The sequence below is a fragment of the Spermophilus citellus genome (assembly GCF_964194105.1).
Source record: "Spermophilus citellus genome assembly, chromosome: 1".
In the NCBI taxonomy this organism is placed as follows: Eukaryota; Metazoa; Chordata; class Mammalia; order Rodentia; family Sciuridae; genus Spermophilus; species Spermophilus citellus.
This window is the reverse complement of record NC_138182.1, coordinates 150230599-150251420: the sequence shown is the minus strand read 5'-3', so window position 1 is coordinate 150251420 and position 20822 is coordinate 150230599. Positions and strand designations below refer to the sequence as shown.

The following is a 20822-nucleotide window of genomic DNA, read 5'->3' as shown; positions in this document are numbered from 1 at the left end:
AGCCTTGCACCTGCATGAATAACAGAAGACAATATAATGCCTCCTATGAAGAACTTGAATTAAAGCATTACTTTCAATTATCCCTTAGTATTTTTCATTTTCTATTTCACTATTTAGTTCAGCTATGCTCACTCTTCTATTTTTATTCTTATCTTATTCCTCCTCATTACATTGAGATTAGGACAAAATGAAGCAATGTGAAAATTCTTTTTAAAATCTAACATGTGGGGCTGGGATTGTGGCTCAGCATTAAAGTGCTTGCCTAGCATGTGCAAGGCCCTGGGTTCGATCCTTAGCACCACATAAAAATAAAGAGATAAAATAAATGTATTGTGTCCAACTACAACTAAAAAATGAACATTAAAAAAATGTAATATGTGCCGGAGTGGTGGTGCATGCCTATAATCCCAGGAGCTTAGGAGTCTGAGACAAGAAGATTGTGGGTTTAAAGCCAGCCTCAGCAATGGTGAGGTACTAAGCAACTCAGTGAGTCCTGTCTCTAAATAAAACACAAAATAGGGCTGGGATGTGGCTCAGTGGCCAAGAGCTCCTAAGTTCAATTCCTGATATCCCACACCCCCCCCCCAAAAAAAACTAACATGCAAAAATGTAACATTGCTATTTTCTGTTGTTCCCTTTGCCCTTTTCCTTGGTCTACTAGGTATCTTATTTTATGTTTCCTTTTAATTACCACCACAGTAAAGAGCCTTAGAATGTGAATTAGGTCCCTACTGATCAATTCTACCATTGACAGCTGTTCCACATTATAGTGAAAAGCTCATATCTATGAGTCTTATTTTACTTTCATTTAAAACTAAGAAAATAACTTATTTCACATGATTTTGATGAAAATTAAATAATGTAGTGCATTCTGCAAGTTACAATAAAAACAGCTATTCTCAATTTTAACAGTCATAATGCTCCATCACTAATATTGGAGTTCCGTGCAATTGGGTCTGCTTAATTTTTTCACCCTTATATCCCTATCCCAGGGCAATGCCTGGGAAATAGAAGGCTCTCAGAACCATTTTTGAATTAATTAATGAATGCATCCCCCACCCTGACACTGTTCCTTGTGAGCATAATTTTCCCAGAAATATTTGTTTCCTGTGCAACAGCAAACATTAATATACCCACAGTTTCTTACTTAGTTTTTAAGCATTCCTGATCTGTGAATTCATGGTTTTTATAGTGTCAGAGAGATGTGTTTAATATATTTGAAATTGAGCAGATGCTTATCACAATAATTATTGCAATAAATAAGAAAAACATAATCTAAAAGGATTTCAATGTAATGAAACCTGGAAGTTTAAAAAATAAATGGACACTTCAATAAACAAAATAATGATATATATTGAATTGGGAGAATTGAACTTCCAAATCTCAGTAGGACAAATGTAGAATGGAGGATATGAAACCTGCAAACTTAACAGTCATTTGTAAAAAGTGAAGGACAACCCAAATAGCAAAAGCAATTCTTAGAAAGTAAAATAAAGTTTTGGTATCATACTTTCTGTTTTCATTCTTTATTGCAAAGCAAAGGTGGTATTGGCAAACACACACACACACACACACACACACACACACACACACACTCGGCATGGTGAGAAACCCCTGTAATCCCAGAAACTCTGGTGAATAAGGGAAGCAAGTTGTGAATTCAAAGCCAGTCTCAAGAACTTAGTGAGACTCGGTCTCAAAATCTGAAAGTATAAAGGGCTGACAATGTAATGAGTTCAATCCCATTCCTGAGTTCAATCCCTTGTACTACATACAGACCAGTGAAACATAAGACAGGACCCAGATATAAATACTAACATATATGGTTAATTTTTCACCAGAGGAAGAAGAAGCAACTATGAAGACAGGATACTCTCTTCCATAAATGGCTGGGGAAAATTAACTTAAATATCAAAAGAATCAAATTGGACTGTGTCTTTACCATATACAAAAATTACTCACATTGGATATAACAAGGATATCCTGCCATTTGCTATGACATGAATGAAACTGGGGACACTATGTAAGTAAGGGAAATAAGCCAGAAGCAAAAATAAAAATTTCATGAAATCATTTATATGTATGATGTAAAAGTCAAGTATACAGACATAGTAATTAAAATATGGTTGCCTGGAATGAGATGAGGGAGAAAAAGTGGGGTAGAAAATACTTAAAATAAAAAAAAATCTAGAGATATAATGACAGCATGAAGAAAATAGGTAATAAAGGTGTACAAGTATGTGATTTGGGTAAAATGAGTAGATTAGCTTCTCTTGCAATGTAAACAAAGAAAATTAGAAATTGTGTGATGGTGTACAGTTTAATTTGCTTCATGAGAGTAACTATTTTACTAATATTTATCATACATGATGAAATTTATTTTTAAATAAAATAAGAAAAAATGCAAGACAAAGATGAATTGGAGAGTAGTGAGGCAAAACTTCAATATAAAAGTCAACAGAGCCTGTATAGTCAACTTTTCATGACTATTACCAAAATTCCTAACATAGACAACCTGGAGGACAAAAGATTTATTTGGGCTTACAGAGGTTTTAGATGTTTCAGTCCATGGTCAGCTGACTCCACTGCTCTGGGCCTCAGTTGAGGCAGAACATCTTAGGGGAAGGACCTGGTCGAAGAAAGCTGCTCACCTCATGGAAGCCAGAGGGGAGAGAGAGAGAGAGAGAGAGAGAGAGAGAGAGAGAGAGAGAGAGAGAGAGAGAGAGAGAAGGGGCCAAATACAAATATAGTCCACAAGTGCATGCCACCATGACATCCTTTCTTCAACCATGCCCCACCTGTCTACAATTTCCACTACTCCCAGTAGACTCTTCAAATCATTCAAATTATTAATCCATCTAGTACATTAATCCACTGATGAGGTTACAGACATCAGGCTCAACTCATTTCCTAAAGGCCCACCTCTGGATAATTATTGCTTTTCCTCACACCCTTTTAAACCATTTGATGCATGACTCTTCTGTACAAAATCCCAAACCAAGAACTTGTCTAATGAAGCCCTGCCTCAATTCCTCGTGCCCCTTTATTTCTGTCTGCTCCTCACATTTCATCTTTATGTGTCCTGCATTCCTTGAGTCATCATGTCTGTATCTTTAACTGAAGAAGGCACTCTGTACAGTCTACCTACCTAACTATAGGTTAACAAATTCTTCTGAAAAGAATAAGATGAATATGCACATGAATTATACCAAAAAATCAGTCCTTTTTAATGTGTCTTTAACATTCCCTTCTCTATTGGCTCTTTCTCAACAAAGTAATGTATGAGCAAGTCTCTTCCATTTGAACATATTTCTTTTCGCCCTATGTCCCCTTTTAGTTACTGCCTTTTATCCTTCTTCCTCTTCATAGATTACTTTACTGAAAGAGTCGTCTCCACTCAGTGTTTCCACAACTTCCCTCCCACTCAGTCCTCAACCCACTTCTATATGGATTCTGTCCTCTCCACACTGTACAGTAAAACACAGTAGGCATTTTCAATAACTCTTCCTGGTCAAGAATTCGTTCATTCTACACAAAACCTCTTCCCTTATCTTCCTGGACATCTTCCTCCTTCCTTGGTTATTTCTCAGTCTTTGGTGTGCTCCTCTTTCTCTGTGCATCTCTTTCACAATAGGTTTCTCCTCAGGGTTCCACCCCAAACACCCTTCTCTTACCCTTCTAAAGACCCTTACTAGAAAATGCCATTCATTCCATAATTTGCATAATTCAAAAAGTCACTGTGTAGGTAACACTCCCAAACCTTCAGACTTCAATAATCCATCTGTACTAAGCACACCTTTTCATTTTATGAATTTCTAATGCTTTGACATTTGGGGATCTGACCGACCACGGACAGATTATCCCTTTCAGGAATAGTAAGAGAATTTCTTGAAAGAAGACCTTGCATGTGAAAACCAATCCAGAGCTCAATTCCAAGTACCTCCTTTATTCGGCTTCAATGAGGCTCTCACACTTTGGGCCATTATGTACCCATCTTGAACAGCTGAAGGTCAGTTATCAGACAACTCTTTATATCCCAGAGAGTGCTGAGAATATTCAAACTCACCAGTTTTAAGCCTGCTTACCCTTACCTGCTTTCTCCCATACTGAAGATACTTTGTGCTTCTCCAAAAGCTAAAATTAGGAAGAATTAGTGAAATTTCTAAGAAAGCAACATAAAGAAAACTTGGAAAAAGTGAAGCACAGTAAACATACAGTCCCTGGACAGGAAGTGACATTCTGGTCACTTGAAAGTTTCTTGCTTATTCAGAGGCTGGAAAATGTTTCTGCACTACCTGGATTATTAAGTTGGATGCTATCAATCATCACACAAAACCCTGATAGTCTATATTTTCCTACTCTTAAGTTATCTTTTTAAAATTTAGGGGGCTGGTATTGTGGCTCAGTGGTAGAGCACTCACCTAGCAAGTGTGAGACACTGAGTTCAATCCTCAGCATCACATAAAAATAAATAAAATAAAGGCATTGTGTCCATCTATAGCAAAAAAATATTTAATTAACTCTTACTCCTATTCCCATTACACCAAGCATTTTTGACATTTGCATATCTGATATTGTTGATTGTCTGCATTATAAAGATCAGCAATTATCTGTGTTCACCTGTTTTTGTGCCTCATACAGAATCTGGGCCTGTGCACAATCACTGTAAATAATAAACTCTTCTCTTTTTCAATGCGAGAATCAGGCTCGTGAATATCGCTTACATTCTAGGCAAGTATTCTTCTACTCAGCTAACTCCTGGTCAATAATAAACTTCTTCAGGTCAAAAATCATGTACTATATTCTTCTAATTTACTAATTTAATGATATTATCTGATTATAATAGACCCACATTAAAACAAAACATTTAATCTTCTGTACATAAAGCAGGAGGTTCTAAAAACTCCTTCCTGTATGATTACCTTCATCCATCCTTCAGTTTGAATTGATCTTTTCTTTCTCCAGTTATGATTGCACATGAAGGTATCCTATTAGTTTTCAGAGGTTTAAACTCACTACAAAACCTAGCCTTGCCACCAAAGAGTTCCTCTCCCCTTTCTCCGTCACAGTTTGCACTTCTACAGGCACATTTCTCATCCAACTTCATCATGCTCACACTAGTTAACAAACAATCTCCTTAAATCACCAAGTAAGTAGGGCAATCATCAAGACTCTTCTATTAAATCCTCCATAATAACACACTAATTTTTTCCAGGTAGAACCAAAAGAAAACCACAGCTGGGGTCCAGTCAGCTGATTGACATTCAAAGTCTGAATTTAACAAATTTCTTTTTAAATTCTGACTCCCCACACAGCATTGTCTCTAAATATGATAGATTCTCTCCAACTTCCAGGATTCTCTCCAAACTTTCTTGATTAATTTTCAATAATTCTAACAATAACTCAGTTCTTGGGCTCCTGGTTCTGATCTTCACTTTACATGACAGAGCAATGCCATCATAGGATTGGAGTTTGGGAAGAGACTGTGAAGCCAGAATAGCACCCCGAGTCAGCTCACACCCAGGGATCTATCAGAGAAAACTGTTCCATTTACCTCTCTTGATTCTATTGCCTTCAAGATGATGTGAGACCCATCTCACACTGGTGGCATCTAGAGATGGGAAAGATGTGTTCCTCTTTGGTCCTCACGTCATCTGTGGAGTGAGGGTTTACACCAGAATCTTGTCCTGGAGATATCAGGCTTCCTCCCTCAACAGAGGAGCCTGCTCAGAACCTAGGAGGGGGAAGCATCTTTCCACTGCACTCTGGTACAGTCACCTTAACCAGCAGAGAACCAGAAGAAGCTGGTGTATTATCAGACCACCTCCTGACCTCCTGCAGAAGAAAATTGGCTGAGCACTACCAAGTCTCCCATGGGGATACTGGCACATTCTATTCAAGAGCAGTGGAGAAAGAATTGTTTACCCAGACTGGCCTTGGAGACCTCTGGGCCCCAATGTGGCAATTATAACCAACTGACTGGCTCAAGATCTGCCATGCAGTCCTCAACTCTTTCTACCCTCACACTCTGCCCAAACCAAACTGAGGTATCCAGTGTGCTCACACCACCGCTTCTCCCTTGCTCATCATGGGTTTTGTAGCCTGGGATTCCTCCCATATTTTCTGACTCCAATCCTACCAGCCCTTCAAACAAACCAAGTTCCATGTGTAACTTGAAGCCACCATGGTCAAGATAATACAAATGTTTTCCTTCTCTGGAATTCCAGTGTTCATGTCTCCTTTATATGTATCATGGATAAATATAAGAATATTTATCATGGATAAATATCATGGATAAAAACTTCGTGAAAGCTTGATGCTTTAAATTCTCTCACATACACTATATTCAATGTATTAATAATCCTTATTTTGTGGTACCCTGAAATTGTCCACAATGAATTAAAATATGAAACATGTTTCTTTATCAGTTCATTCCACAAATATTTTTGAGCAATGCACACTGGTTAAATGCTTGATAAATAAAAAATCAAGGTTCAGAATTTATCTGTAAGCATCTTGACATGCTTGAGCCCAGTTTCTCCATCATTAAGATGATGTTACTGTTGGGCTGGGGTTGTGGCTTAGGGGTAGAGCGCTTGCCTAGCATGTGCGAGGCCCTAGGTTCGATCCTCAGCACCACATAAAAATACATAAATAAAATAAAGGTATTGTTTCCAACTACAATAAAAAAATAAATATTAAAAAGAGATGATGTTAATGTGGAGTATCCTGTACCACTCTTGTATATTAATGATACAACATATGTGAGGTGCCTGGTGTGTGGCAGACATTCACTCAGTGATAGTGGCATTGTTTAATAAACAATTATTTTGTGCCTTCTCTTTTTGTGACCTAAATGAAGAAAATATGATTCCTGTCTACAAGGAAGAGAGCTGTCTTGTAAGAGACAGACATCCCCTGAAAAGGTGGTAAGTTCAAAGTCTCTACTCTTGTTCAGAGAAATTAAAAACATAAAGAAGATTATTTTTTAAAAAAATTACCATACTGGGTCTTCCTTTTTATACAGTTAAGAAAACACCACAAAAAAATTTTACAGTTATGAAAGAGAGTTACTCTCTAATAGGCTGGGGAAAGTCTACCTAGATGGACTTCTTTTTGAAAGAAAAACAATACCTAAAATATATGCTTCTTATGATGTGCCAGGTGCCACTCTAAGAACCTTTATGTGTTAACCCAATTAGTCCTTAAAATAACCCTGGATGAATTATTACTCTCTAAAGAAGAGGACACTGAGGCAGAGGGTTCAAGAAAGATTTTCAAGTTTGCACAGCTATCCATTACCTATGCCAGGCTATGCACCCAAGCACAAATGAGCTAAGCAGGTTCCCAATTACATGGTAGTGGTGTCTTATTTCTGTAATATATAAATGGTGGGAACTACACATGTGGTAACATTTCCACAACCTCTTCATATAAGCATAAAGAAAAGTATGGGAAGATTCACCCCAAACCATGCATGGTTATGCTGCTTATTAGATGAAGAGTATTGAATGTGATAAGTGGGTGGGGAGAGTGACTGCTTTTTCTTCATATGATAATAGTTTGCTTTACCATATATTTTATTGAGAAATAATTCACACATCCTATAATTCACACATTTAAAGTACAAAATCGGACTGTTTTTATTACATTCCCAAGAGCTGTACATCCATCTGTAATTTCTGTAATTTCAAATAAAATCAAAATAAAATCAAATGTTTTGATGAATAGACATTAACTATACCTGTCGAAAACATGAAAATATTAATATTTTGCAAATAACTTTACTCCTCTGCATAATTTCAAAAGAGAAAGATGTGGGGGTGAAGGGAAAGGAAAGCAAAGCAGTCTGGGAAGGCATTTAATACATATTAGTTGGTTTTAACTGAGATTTTTGCTGGTGTTTAAAATCAATAGAATTTACATGAAATCTAGATTTTCTTCTTCTCTGAAACTCTAAAAGATGGGGCAATACTTTAACTGAATTGCCTCAAATAAAATTAACTGAAGTTTAACAACAATTGCCCTAGATTGAAGAAACATGCAGCTGCTCCACCCAACCAGCCCCTTTCTGTACATACCCTCCTTGTACCATGAATGCTGAGATGTGTGACTCTCAGTTCTCAGAGGACAGGAGAGAATATCTGGGAAAACTAGAACAATAAATGAGATTTGGGGGGCTGGAGATGTGGCTTAAGCGGTAACGCGCTCGCCTGGAATTTGCCAGGTGCTGGGTTTGATCCTCAGCACCACATAAAAATAAAATAAAGATGTTGTGTCCATCGAAAACTGAAAAAATAAATATTAAAATATTCTCTCTCTCTCTTCTCTCTCTCTCTCTTTAAAAATAAATAAATAAATAAATAAATAAGAAAGATTTGGAAGCAACTTTTGAAGCCCTTATCTGATCCACAGACCTTCTAAGCACCAGCATCTAACCATGGCCACATAACTCCTATCTAAAGTCTCAGGGAAGGGGCCCTCAATACTTCCTAGGAGGCACTTATATTTTCTAATTTTTCAATTTGACAAATCATAATGGTATATGTTTAAAGGGTTCAGTGTGAAATCTTCATATATGTATAAAATGTGCATGATTAACTCAAGGTAACTAACATTTCCATGACCTTGCTTACCTAACAATATTTCATAGCGAGACATTTAAAATCTACTTATTCTATAATGTGTAATGTATTATTTTTGCCTATGAGCACCCTGTTATGCATCTCTTACTTTTGTAAATTCTTCCTTACACTCAGCTAAATTCAGCTTCCTATAGATTTCAATATCTCCATCCTTACTCTTACCTTTAAAAATCATAAGAAAAATTAAACCTGAGCACACTTCACAACATCTTTCTATCATTTAAAGATAGCACAATGCCCTGGGAATACTTTTAACCAAAACCTCAGAATAATTTAATGAATTGTGACCAAGAAACTAGTTCTCAATGGAAAAGCCATGATTAAAACAAAATTCCTTTGGTTCTGAGCATGAAAATCTTTCCCAATTCTACTAAATACATGTAACCACAGGAATAAATATGAAGAAATGGAAGCATGAAAGCAGCTGTCCCTGGTCTCTTCAGATGGCTCTCCATTGGGTAGAGGGGAGACTGAGGAGTTCATTTATTTTAATTGCTACATAGATTCATGGAATCAACATACCACTGTTTAATCTTTATATCTGAAGAACAAACTATTGTGTTATTTCAAATGTTTTTCTACTTCAAACACTATGGTAGTGAAGATTTTTATGCATGGCTCTGTGCTATGGGCAAGAGTTTTTCTAGATGGTTTATCACAGTCAAATTGGAGTCAGAAAATACAAGTATCTTCAACAATAAAACACTGGAATATCTCTCATCCCTGTCATTTAAAAAACAATAAAAACAAAAACAAACAAACAAAAACTTTAAGTGTTTGCTAATTTAAAGGGTATGAAATTGTACCTTATTGACATCAATTTGCACTTTTTCAATCAAGAGAGAGGTTGAGGATTTTTTCACTTGTTTTTTAGTCCAATTTTCTTCTAGAATTATCTAAGTATGTATTTTCCTTTTATTGTGATATTTATACTTTTCAAAAGATTTTATAATTAATTTATTTTGTACATATTAATCTACTTATTTTTACATTGCAAATACCTCCTAATCTCTAGCATGGCTTTCATTTTATTTATTTCATTTATATATGAGAGTGTGTGTGTGTGTGTGTGTGTGTGTGTGTGTGTGCACGCACCTGCGTGAAAGAAAGAGAGAGCATTCATGCACATGTGTGTATCCACATGCATTTAATATTAATCTTTTCCTTTCAAGTCTTCTCAAAAACTGAATCTCCATACCTGCACACCCAAGTTTATTGTAGCATTATTTACAAGACCTAAGATATGGAATCAGCCTAGGTTCCCATCAATAGATGAATGCATAAAGAAAATGTGGTATGTATACACAATGGAATATTATCGAGCCATAAAGAAGGATGAAATCCTATCACTTGTAGCAACATGCATAGAACTGAAGGAAATTGTGCCAAATGAAATAAGCCCAAGGGGAGATAGCTCAGTTTGTAGAGTGCTTGCCTTTCATGCACAATGCCCTGGGTTCAAGCCCCAGTACCACCAAAAAGAAAGAAAGAAGCCCAACACAGAAAGGCAAGTACTACATGTTCTTCATATGTAGAAGCCAAAAAAGTAAATAAATAAAAAATTAAAAGCAACCCTACCTAAAAGTGGAATAGTGACTAATAGAGATTGAGAAGGGCATATGCAGGAAGGTTGGATTTGATCAATGAGTGCTATATGTTGTACAGAAATACCACACTGGATCCCATTAGTATATACAAATGATGCATGTTAACAAAAAAAAAATTAAAAACTAAAACAAAAAAAATGAGTCTCTTGAGTTATGGACCTAGAAATATTCTTCTCTGTGCCTTCTGAAAGTTTGATATCTTGCTATTTCACATTGAGGCTTTGAATCAATTTGGCATATTATTATCATATCCTTTCAGATAATCTGTTTGAATAACACTTATTGAACAACTCTGGTTTCCCTAGCAAATTTTCCATTGTCATACACCAACTTTTCAGTTTCTGTTGGTTCTCTTTGTTCTGCTGTTCCATCATATGTTCCTTTCAGTAATACCTTTGTCTTCATTTTTAGATTTATAGTAATTTCATAATTTATAGCCCAAGTCTCCAAAGTTTTTTTTAAGAATACTCTTTACTTTTTCCATGAGAGTGTAACTATTCAAATGCTACAAGAGGCCCTGTTTGGATGTTTTTAGAATTGTATCAGGAAATAATTAGAATTAGTTTGAGTAAAATAGGAATTTATATAGTATAGTGTATTCCACATATGAATATGTAGATCTTCAGTATCATTTAGATTTTTTTATCTTCTTTACAAATGTTTTGTGATTTTATCCATTGAGGCCATGCTAATTTCTTCTGTGACATTTTCTACATGATTATTATTGGCATTCTGAATGTTACTAATTTTACATTTTTTCTCTAATTGCGGTGAGATACACATAACGTAAAATTTGCCATCTTAATCATTTTAAGTATATAGTTCAATAGTGCTAAGTACATTCACATTGTCATACATCAGCTCTCCAGAACTTTTTTAATCTAGCAAAACTGTATCTCTATACTCATTAAACAAGCCCCTATCTTCTCTACTCCCTGGCAACTGCCATTCTACTTTCTACATCTAATGAATTTGACTACTCTACTCATATAAGTAGAATTATACAGAATTTGTGTTTGGCTATTGTGACTGGCTATTTAACTTAGCTTATGCTTTATAGTTCACAAAGTTCTACCATACTGAAGCATGTGTCAGAATTTCCTTTTTTAATGCTAAATAATATTCCACTGTATGTGTATATGTATTTGTGTATTAATATATATGAGAAATTATATATATAATATATATACAATTTATTCATTCATTCATTGGTAGATGGACACTGAGGTTGCTTCCACCTTTTGGCTATTGTGAATAATGCTGCTGTGACAATGAGTACGACAGTCAAGTTAACTGGATTAAGAAATATATAGAGAACTGGTGAAGCATTATTTCTGGATATATGAGAGTATTTCCAGAGTATATTGGCATGTCAGTTGGTGAAACTAGTTGGGAAGATCTGCTCTCAATATAAGCAGTTACCATCTAATTAGCTAGGAACCAGGATAGTTTAAAAAGCAGAGGAAAGTGAATATCTCTCTCTCTCTCTCTCTCTCTCTCTCTCTCTCTCTTCTCTCTTCCCTCCCTCCCTCCCTCCCCCCCCCTCTCTCTCTCCTGGGACACCCATCTTCTTCTGCCATTGGATACTAGGATTCTAGCCATCTTAGCCTTTGGACTAACAGTCCTCAGTTTTCAGGACTTCACCTTGCATGAAAGTTACACGTTGGTTTCCTTAGTTCGGAGACTCTCAGACTTGAACTGAGCTATCCTACTGGCATTACAGGGTCTCCAGCTTGCAGGTGGCCTATTGTGAGGCTTCTCATCCTCCACAATTGCATGTGCAAATTCCCTTGATAAATGCCTTCACACCTGTCTGTGTCTCACCCACACACCTTTCTCTTTCTCTTTGGTCCTGTCTATAAAGAACCTAATACCATGGGTATGCAAGCAAATCTCTGAAACCCTGCTTTCAATTATTTTGGATATAGACTCAGAAATAAAAATAGCTGGATCCTATGTTAATTCTACTTTCATTTATTTATTTTGTGAAACTCCATGCTGTTTTCTATAGAGATGATACCAATCTACCTTCCCTCCAAGAGTACATGAGGAGTTTCAATTTTTCCATCTTCTCACAATCCTTCTTATGTTTAGTTTTTAAAATAGTATTTAACCTAATGGGTATAAGTAGATTGTGCTTGTGGTTTTGATTTGCATGAGCCTAATGATTTTTTATGTTGGCATCTTTTCATACACTATTCACATATCTTTTTAAGAACAATGTCTCTTTAACTCCTCTGAACATTCTTTTTAGCAATGTTATTAATTTTGTTGTTGTAGTTGTTGAGTTGTAGATGGCCTTTATATATTAGTAGATATGTGATTTGGAAGTACCCAGTGATCTCCCATTGAATACTTTGCCCTTTCACTCTGTTGATTGTGTCCTTTGATGTACAGAAGTTTTTTAATTTTGACAGGGCCCTGTTGATCCAGTTTAACTAATGCTACCCATGCTTTTGGTGCAATATGCAGGAAATCATTGCCAAATGAAATGTCACCAAGATTTTTCCTTGTGTCTTTTTCTAAGAGTTTTATAGTTTTCCATTTTATGTTTAGGTATTTGATATCTTTTAATCTTATATATGTCATAAGATAAGAATCTAAATTCATCCATCGCAAGAAGAGAGCCAGTTTTCTAAAAACCATTTGCTAATGAGAACTCCTTTCTTCATTGTACCATCTTGGCATCCTGCTCACCTCTCCAACATTTCTTCCTAATCTCAATCATTATGACATTTGCTCTCAGAAGATAGAACTGGCAGCCTGTTATGCTAAGGGTTTGGTTTGGGATTGCAGAAGCCTGGGCCTTGCCTTCGCACTTTATTTTCTATTTAAACTTGAGTAAGTTATTTAAAACTTTTGAACCTTAACTTCATAATGAATAGGCAGTGAATATAACTCAATGTTGTTATAGAATTAATGACAACTTACACAAAATAAGTTTTCAAATATTAAGCAAATATTATTGTAATATAAGTAAAAGATGGTTAAATCAAATTGAAATTTGAGAAAACTGCAAAAGGTCTTATAACAAACATACTTGCACTTTTTGTTATGAAACCCTCATTTAAGTACATGGAATTAAATGAGTGGTAGGAATGTGGGTTACCACCATGAAACACATATGTAGAAATATGAAATATAAAAAAGCCCAGAAATGAACATTCAGATCCATGTCAAATGATGAATATTTATAAATCTTTTATTTTGCTTTTTATTTATTTTATAACTCTCTTCGAAATAATGATTTCTTTTCTATATGATTTTCTTCCATTTGAGTACAGCATGTACTTTTTTATTTTAAAATTTCTCTTATTAGTTCATTATTTGTATACTCATTTCTTCTCTGTTCTCTTCTATCTTACATGGCAAATTTCTTCTCCATGCAGCATGACACCAAGCAGCCTGACTGAGACTCTGGTGAGGCTGATAAGCTATTGCTCTCTCCCTTTATGCAGTGATGGTCAATTGACATTACCTCTTTCTTCAATGGGTAAATGACAGCAGGTCTGTTTCATGAAGTAGCTCTGTTTAAAATTATTTGCTCAAAGTATCACAGAAGGGGAACAACTGTAAGAGACTTTTTAAACAGACCTTGAGATATGAATGATTATGGCCAGAGTCACAAAAAATTAGAACATCAGGGTGAACTTATGTCCTATGACTTTGTCATGGTGCCATATACGGCACCATGTCAGAATCTGGCTGTTGGTAAAAGTGTGGTCATTCTGAATTGATCCTTTTCTGACGCTCAGACATGCCAAGAACCCAACCTCATTCTGCATAAGTGGTCAAGATGCACCCTATTCCCATCCCATTCCTTTAAAAAGTGGTGATACAAATCAGCACTTACTCCCCACTGCACAGTGATCATAGCAAGTAAACATCTCAAGAGATCTCCCCTTCAAACTTCCAAACAAGGAAAGCAATAAAACCCAGGGCCAAATGAGAACTATTTTCTACACACTAACTACTCTACAAGAAGCAGGATGGACTCCATATTAGAGAGCTGTTGACAAGAAATGTTACTACTAACCTTCTTTTCTTCTGTTACCCAGAGTCTCTGCCTCTCCCCAATACCTTCCACAGAGCTCTCTTCACATCCTTGTTCCTTAGGGTATAGATTAGAGGATTGAGCATGGGGATGATGATAGTATAAAAAAGGGCAACAAACTTTCCCTCGCTCTCAGAGTAACTATCCAAGGGTTGGAGGTATGTGTACATGGCTGAGCCATAAAACAGACAAACCACAAGGAGGTGGGACCCACAGGTCCCAAAAGCCTTTCTGCGCCCTGACATTGACTTGATCCTCAGCACTGCCTGAGCAATGTGTGCATAGGAGCCTAGAATCAGTGCTGCAGGAACAACAATGATTATGACTCGGGCCACAAACATCTTGGCCTCTGTGCCTCCTGTGTCCTCACAAGCCAACTTCTGGAGTACAAGCATCTCACAGAAGAAGTGGTTCAGGTAATGGAGGCCACAGAGAGGCATGGCCATCATGAGACTTGTCTGAATCAAAGAGTTCATGAGACCTCCCACCCAGGCAGCAATAGCCAGGGAGTGACAGAGAAGGGGGTTCATGATGGTTGTGTAGTGGAGTGGACGACACACAGCAGCATAGCGGTCAAAGGCCATCACCACCAGAAGCACACACTCAGTGGAGCCCAGAGCAAGGTAAAAGAAGAGCTGAGCCACACACCGTCCATAGCTGATGGTCCTGTTGAGTCCAGAAAGATTGATCAGCAGCTGGGGCACAGTGCTGGTGGTATAGCAGAGGTCCAGGAAGGAGAGGTGGCAGAGGAAGAAGTACATGGGTGTGTGCAGTCGAGGGTCCAGTTGTGAGAGTGCAATGATGGTGGTGTTTCCAATGAGAGTTAGGGAGTAGAAAAGTGAAATATAGATAAAAAGGATGAATTCCAGTTGAGGCCAATCTGAGAAGCCCACCAAAATGAAGCCCTCTCCAAAACTGGTGTTGAAACTTCCCATAGCCTTTCATCTGCACAAATAATAGAAGAAAATTCAATGTCCTCTATGAAGAAAATGAATTAAAAATATTTTACAATATTCCCTCAGTGCTACAAAATCATGCTTTCTATTTTCTGTTTTTCTATTTAGTTCATTTCTGACCAGTCTTCTACTCTTACTCTGTTCTTTGTACTGCAAATCGCTAGGTCAGGAATGCTGGCATTATTGTTTCAACCATAGTCTTGCTGTCTGTTTTTTCTTTGGTCAGGTCACCCAGTCCTCTGGATCTGCTACATCTTTGACTAAAAATAGAGATGGTGTTTTCCCTCCTCATTGCACTGAGTTTAAGACAAAATGTAGTAATGTAGAAATTTATTTTAAATATCTAACATGTAAAAATGCAGCATTATTATTCTCTGTTGTTATCTTTTGCCCCTGTCCTTTTTGTAGGGTATCTTATTTCAGATTTTAATCAAGAATTAACCAGACTGGGGTTAAGGTTGTGGCTCAGTGGTAGAGCACTTGCCTGGCATGTGTGAGGCACTGGGATTAATCCTCAGCACCACATAAAAATAAATAAAATAAGGGTATTGTGTCCATTTTAAATTTTTTTTTAAAAAAATTAACCAGACTGTAATTGTGAGTTTGATCTGTGGGTGCTGATAAGCTACCTTCTGCTGGGATATCATAGCCAGTGCACCTATCCTGCTGCCCTTCTCATGACCAGCTGACACCTGTCACATAGGACTGAGAAGAGTGTTGATTCAAGACTCTGGAGGAAAAAAGAACAATTAACAGAAGATATACTCCATATAATGTGTTATCCATCACACCTTGAATACCCCTCCTTCCACTTCTTCAGCTAATAAATCTCATATTTCAACTGCACAGAAAAAGTTATTCTTTCCTTTCTAACATAGCTCTCTTTGTGAATTTTCTTTCTAGTACTTGGCCAATCACTAATATTCTTTTCTCTGTCCCTTTTTAAGTTGAGTGGTAGAAAACAAATTGTATTTAAAAGTAAATATCAGCATTTTTATGGTACTCAAGATATGATGAGTTACTTTCATTCATGCCACATAGTTGCTCTCAGATAAATTTTTTTGCATGAAACATTTGACCCTCCATCAAATCTCATGGCAGTTCACTTCCTCCAAGAAACTTGCAGACTAACATATAACACATTTTGATGAACTACTGAAGCGGGGTATGCATCAAAATTGCCTTCCTTGAAAGATTGATCTTTCTTGTGGTAAAAATCCAATTATTTCATATGAAAATATATCAAAAAGTAAAGCAGGAAACTGGCGATTAAAAAAAAAGTCTGGCTTGTGCTCAATATGAAATATCTTTTCCTAACTAGCTGATTCCTCTAATGCCAAGCTTACTGAACTAGAAGATCATCATCAACGGATCAATGTTGGATCAATGATGATGACTTTGGAGACTATCCTTGAGGACCTTATGGAAAAGTTAAATGAAATGTGAATTTATTATAAAAACTGTTAATTCATATGTAACTTCACCAATACTCAAAAGCTGTTTTTTTCCCCTTAAAACAGCCTTAGTGTACATACCAGATCCCAACCAATCAATTCTACCACTGACCAGATGAGCCATCTGTTTTGAAAAATTCATTTCTATGAGTCTTAACTTACTTACCTGAAAACAAAGAAAATGAACCATTTTACTTAGTTCGGGACTAAATAATATAATACATTCTGTAACTTACCAAAAATAAAAGAGCTATTATCACTTTTAACACTTGTCTTCCTCTATAATTAATCTTTAAGTTCCATGCAACTAGATCTGCTGAATTTATTCATCATAATATTTTCATCTTCCAGGGTAGCTCTTGGCAAATATTGTTGAATGAATTAATGAATGCATTACCTACCCTGAGACACAATGTCCTGTGCACATAAATGCCCCAGAAATATTTGTTTCCTGTGTAGCATTAAAAAATTAATACACCTGCACTGTTTGTCATTTAGTACCACACAAGACTGTTAACCATTCCTGCTCTATATGTTCACCAATAATATTTATAATGCCATATAGATATGCTTCATATATTTGAAGTTGAACAAATGCTTATAACTATAATTGAAATGATAAACAATAGAACTATAATCCAAAGGAATTTCATTATGTTGAAACCTGGATCTGTAAAACAATACATGGCAATTATGGTAGATATGATGATGAGATATCTTTGAACTGGGAGAATTAAATTTAGCTTTCAAACCTCCATTGGACAAATATGGATTGGAGGACTTGAGACTTGTAAATTTGACAGTCATTCATAAAAACCAAAAGACAAGCCCAAATAACCAAAACAATTCCTAGGGCAAAAAAAAAAAAAAAAAACAAGTCAAAAGTATCGCATCTTCTGATTTAAAATTTTATTATAAACAACAGTAATCAAAACAGTGTAGCATCAGCAAACACACACACAAACTACCTAAACACTAGACCCATAGGCCAGTAGAATAAAAGACTTGAACATAAATAAATTCTAACATATATGGCTAATTTTTCACCAGGGCATTAAGAGGACATAATGAGGAAAGGATATTCTCATCCATAAATTGAAGACTATAAATTTCCAATGCAAAAGAATGAAATTGGAGCTTATCTCATACCATGCATAAAAACAACTCAGAATGGATAAGATGAGAAGATTTTGTCATTTGCTACAATTTTGGATGAAACTAGAATACATTGTATAAGGGAAGTAAGCCAGAAGCAGAAAACAAAAAATGCATGAGCTCACTTCTATGTGTTATGTAAAAGAAAAGTAGATATTAAAAAATAACAAACATCATTGCCAGAAATGAGCTGGGAAGGGGGAATAGAGAATATGTATCAAAGAATACAAGTAGAAGATATTTAAAATGAAAAAGTCTAGAGATCTAATGATAACAGGAAGAATATAGGTAATAAAATGGTGCCATATTTGGGATTCATGCTAAAAAAATATATTTAAGCTGCTCTTGCCACATAAACAAAGAAAAATAAGAAACTGTAGATGATGGCATATAGATTGATTCATTTCCTGATAGTAACTATTTCACTATTTAATATGTATGCCATAACATCATGTTTTATACCTTAAATATGCATGATAAAATTTATTTTACAAAAGAAGGAAAAAAAAACAGAAGAAAAAATGAGATGGAGAGTACTACTCAAAAGCTTAACAAAAGTCAACAGCCTGTGTTAGTCAGCTTTCCATCACTGTGACCAAAATATCTGACACAAACAACTTGGAGGAGAAGAGGATTATTTTGGCTTACAGATTCAGAGTTTCAGACAGCTGGCTCCATTGTTCTGGGCCTCAGGTGAGATGAACATTATGGAGGAAGAGACACTCTCTGGGATGGAGACAAAGAGGAGAGGGGAGGGGAGGGGAGAAGGGTCCAGATACAAAATATAGGGCAAACCACATACTTCCTCCAATCATGTCCCAGCTGCCTACAGTTTCGACCACCTCTCTGTACTCTGTTCAAATTATGAATCTATCAAGCAAATTAATCCCATGATGAGGATAGAGCCTTCATTCTCCAAACGTTTCATAAAAGCCCTACTGATAGATAATTGAAGCATTAGGGACTAAGCCCTTCAACATATGGGCTTTGGGGAATAATTCAGATCTAAATGATAACAGTGTCCATTGGACCCTGAATTTCACCAAAAAAAAACAAGCTCAGACTTAGCAAAATAATAATACAGGACATTTGCCTCTCTTTTTTGAAGAGAACAAACAGATCATTTCCTTATAGCCCTTCACACCATCTGATGCATGACTCCTATGTACCGAATTTCAAACCAAGAACTTTTTTAATGAAGCCCTGCCTCATTTTCTCATCCATAATCTTTTACCCCCATATTTCTATCAGCTCCCTACTTTCATCATCATGTATCTTGTACTCTTTGAGTCATCATATTGATCATTTTGTATCACTTATTAGAACTCTCACATCTACTCAATTCTGAAAGAATGTAGTTCTCTACAGTTTCCAGTAGTGACAGTGCAATAATAGTGGTGTTACTATCAGATTAATAAATAATTCTGAAAATAATAATATGAGCATTTAAATCAGTCTTACCAAAAATTCACAGTTTTTCTAATGTGTCTTTAACATTTTTCTCTCTCTACTTACTGTTTCCCAACAGAAGTGAGCTATGAGCAAGCCTCTGCCATCAAAAAAAAAAAAAAAAAAAAAAACTTTCCTACTATGTCCCCTTTTAGTTTCTCTTATATCTCTTCCTCTTCATAGATTACCTTATTAAAAGAGTTGCCTTAGGGCTGGGGATGTGGCTCAAGCGGTAGCGCGCTCGCCTGGCATGCGTGCGGCCCGGGTTCGATTCTCAGCACCACATACCAACAAAGATGTTGTATCCGCCGAGAACTAAAAAATAAATATTAAAAAAAAAATTCTCTCTCTCTCTCTCCTCTCTCACTCTCTCTTTAAAAAAAAAAAAAAAGAGTTGCCTTTGCTCAATGTTCCTACCACTTCCTCTCCCACTTAGTCCTCAACCCACTTCTATATGAATTTTGCCCTCTCTACTTTTATAAGAAAACTCAGTGGATATTTTCCGTTTTCTTCTTTGTCATAGCATTTTACATGTTGACTCCATCCCTTTCTACACAAAACATCTTCCCTCACCTTTCTGGATATCCTCCTCTTTCTTTGGCCATCCCTCAGTCCCTAAGATGCTACTCTTTCTCTGTACATCCTTTTCATGACAGGTTCCTCTTCAGAGTTCCATCCTAAACCTTCTTCTCTTACCTTCTAAAGGAACCTTACTGGAAAATGTCACTCATTCCAGGGAGCTTGCATCACAGAGTCACTGTGTTGATAATCCTCAAATGTATGCCTCCATCACCAATCTCGCTTGGACTTCAGACTTCTATAATGCATTTGCACTAAATTATGTCTTTTTATTTTATGCAGTTCGAATGCTTTGACATTTAGAGGTCTTGATGATCATAGAAGAAACTTCTATCTCAGGGATAGCAATTCCTAAAGATAGTAAGAGACTTTCATGAAAGCAGTCCTTTCATATACAAACTACCAATCCAGAAATCCTATTCCAAGCACCACTTTATTTGGTTTCAGTCAGGATCTCACACCCTGTACTTGCCTTGACCAGACAAGTAAAGACAGTTTTTATATCCCAAAGAGTGTTGAAAATATTCAAGCTCACTAGTTTTAAGCCTGCTTACTCTACCTGCCCAGTTCCATATTGCAGAAACCATAGTAGAGACTCTTGTTCACATTTTCCCTTACTCCCCCTGTTGCTAACCTACCTGGTGCTTCATTATATGCCTTGCCCCATTTTCTTAGAAGTCATAAGTAATGAACTATTTTTAAAGGATAGTTTCTATTTTAGTTGTTGATGGACCTTTATTATTTATTTATTATTTATTTATGGTGCTGAGAATTGAACTCAGTGCCTCACACATGCTAGGCAAGTGCTCTACCACTGAACTACAAAACCAGCCTCATAATAAACTACTAAATGGCAATAATTTTATGGTCTATTTACCTCATCTTACCTGAATAATAAAACCTACTGGTTAAACACCATATGC

The 20822-nt window shown here is 36.3% G+C and overlaps 1 protein-coding gene across 7 annotated transcripts in view; it reads right to left on the bottom strand.

The window, feature by feature from the left end:
* Positions 1–14821: 14821 nt before the first annotated feature.
* The window catches only part of MGAT1 (alpha-1,3-mannosyl-glycoprotein 2-beta-N-acetylglucosaminyltransferase), a 61760-nt gene continuing 55759 nt past the window's right edge, over positions 14822–20822 (bottom strand). For 4 of the 7 annotated variants that reach the window (XM_081288762.1, XM_081288763.1, XM_081288764.1 and 1 more), the window contains one exon: positions 14822–15251. In XM_081288762.1, coding sequence (XP_081144888.1) covers positions 14910–15251 — 342 coding nt within the window. In that variant the 3' untranslated portion in view covers positions 14822–14909. Of the gene's footprint in view, positions 15252–15905; positions 15993–20214; positions 20251–20822 lie in introns of those variants that run through there. The other 3 variants (XM_081288761.1, XM_081288767.1, XM_081288769.1) reach the window with 3 other exon arrangements.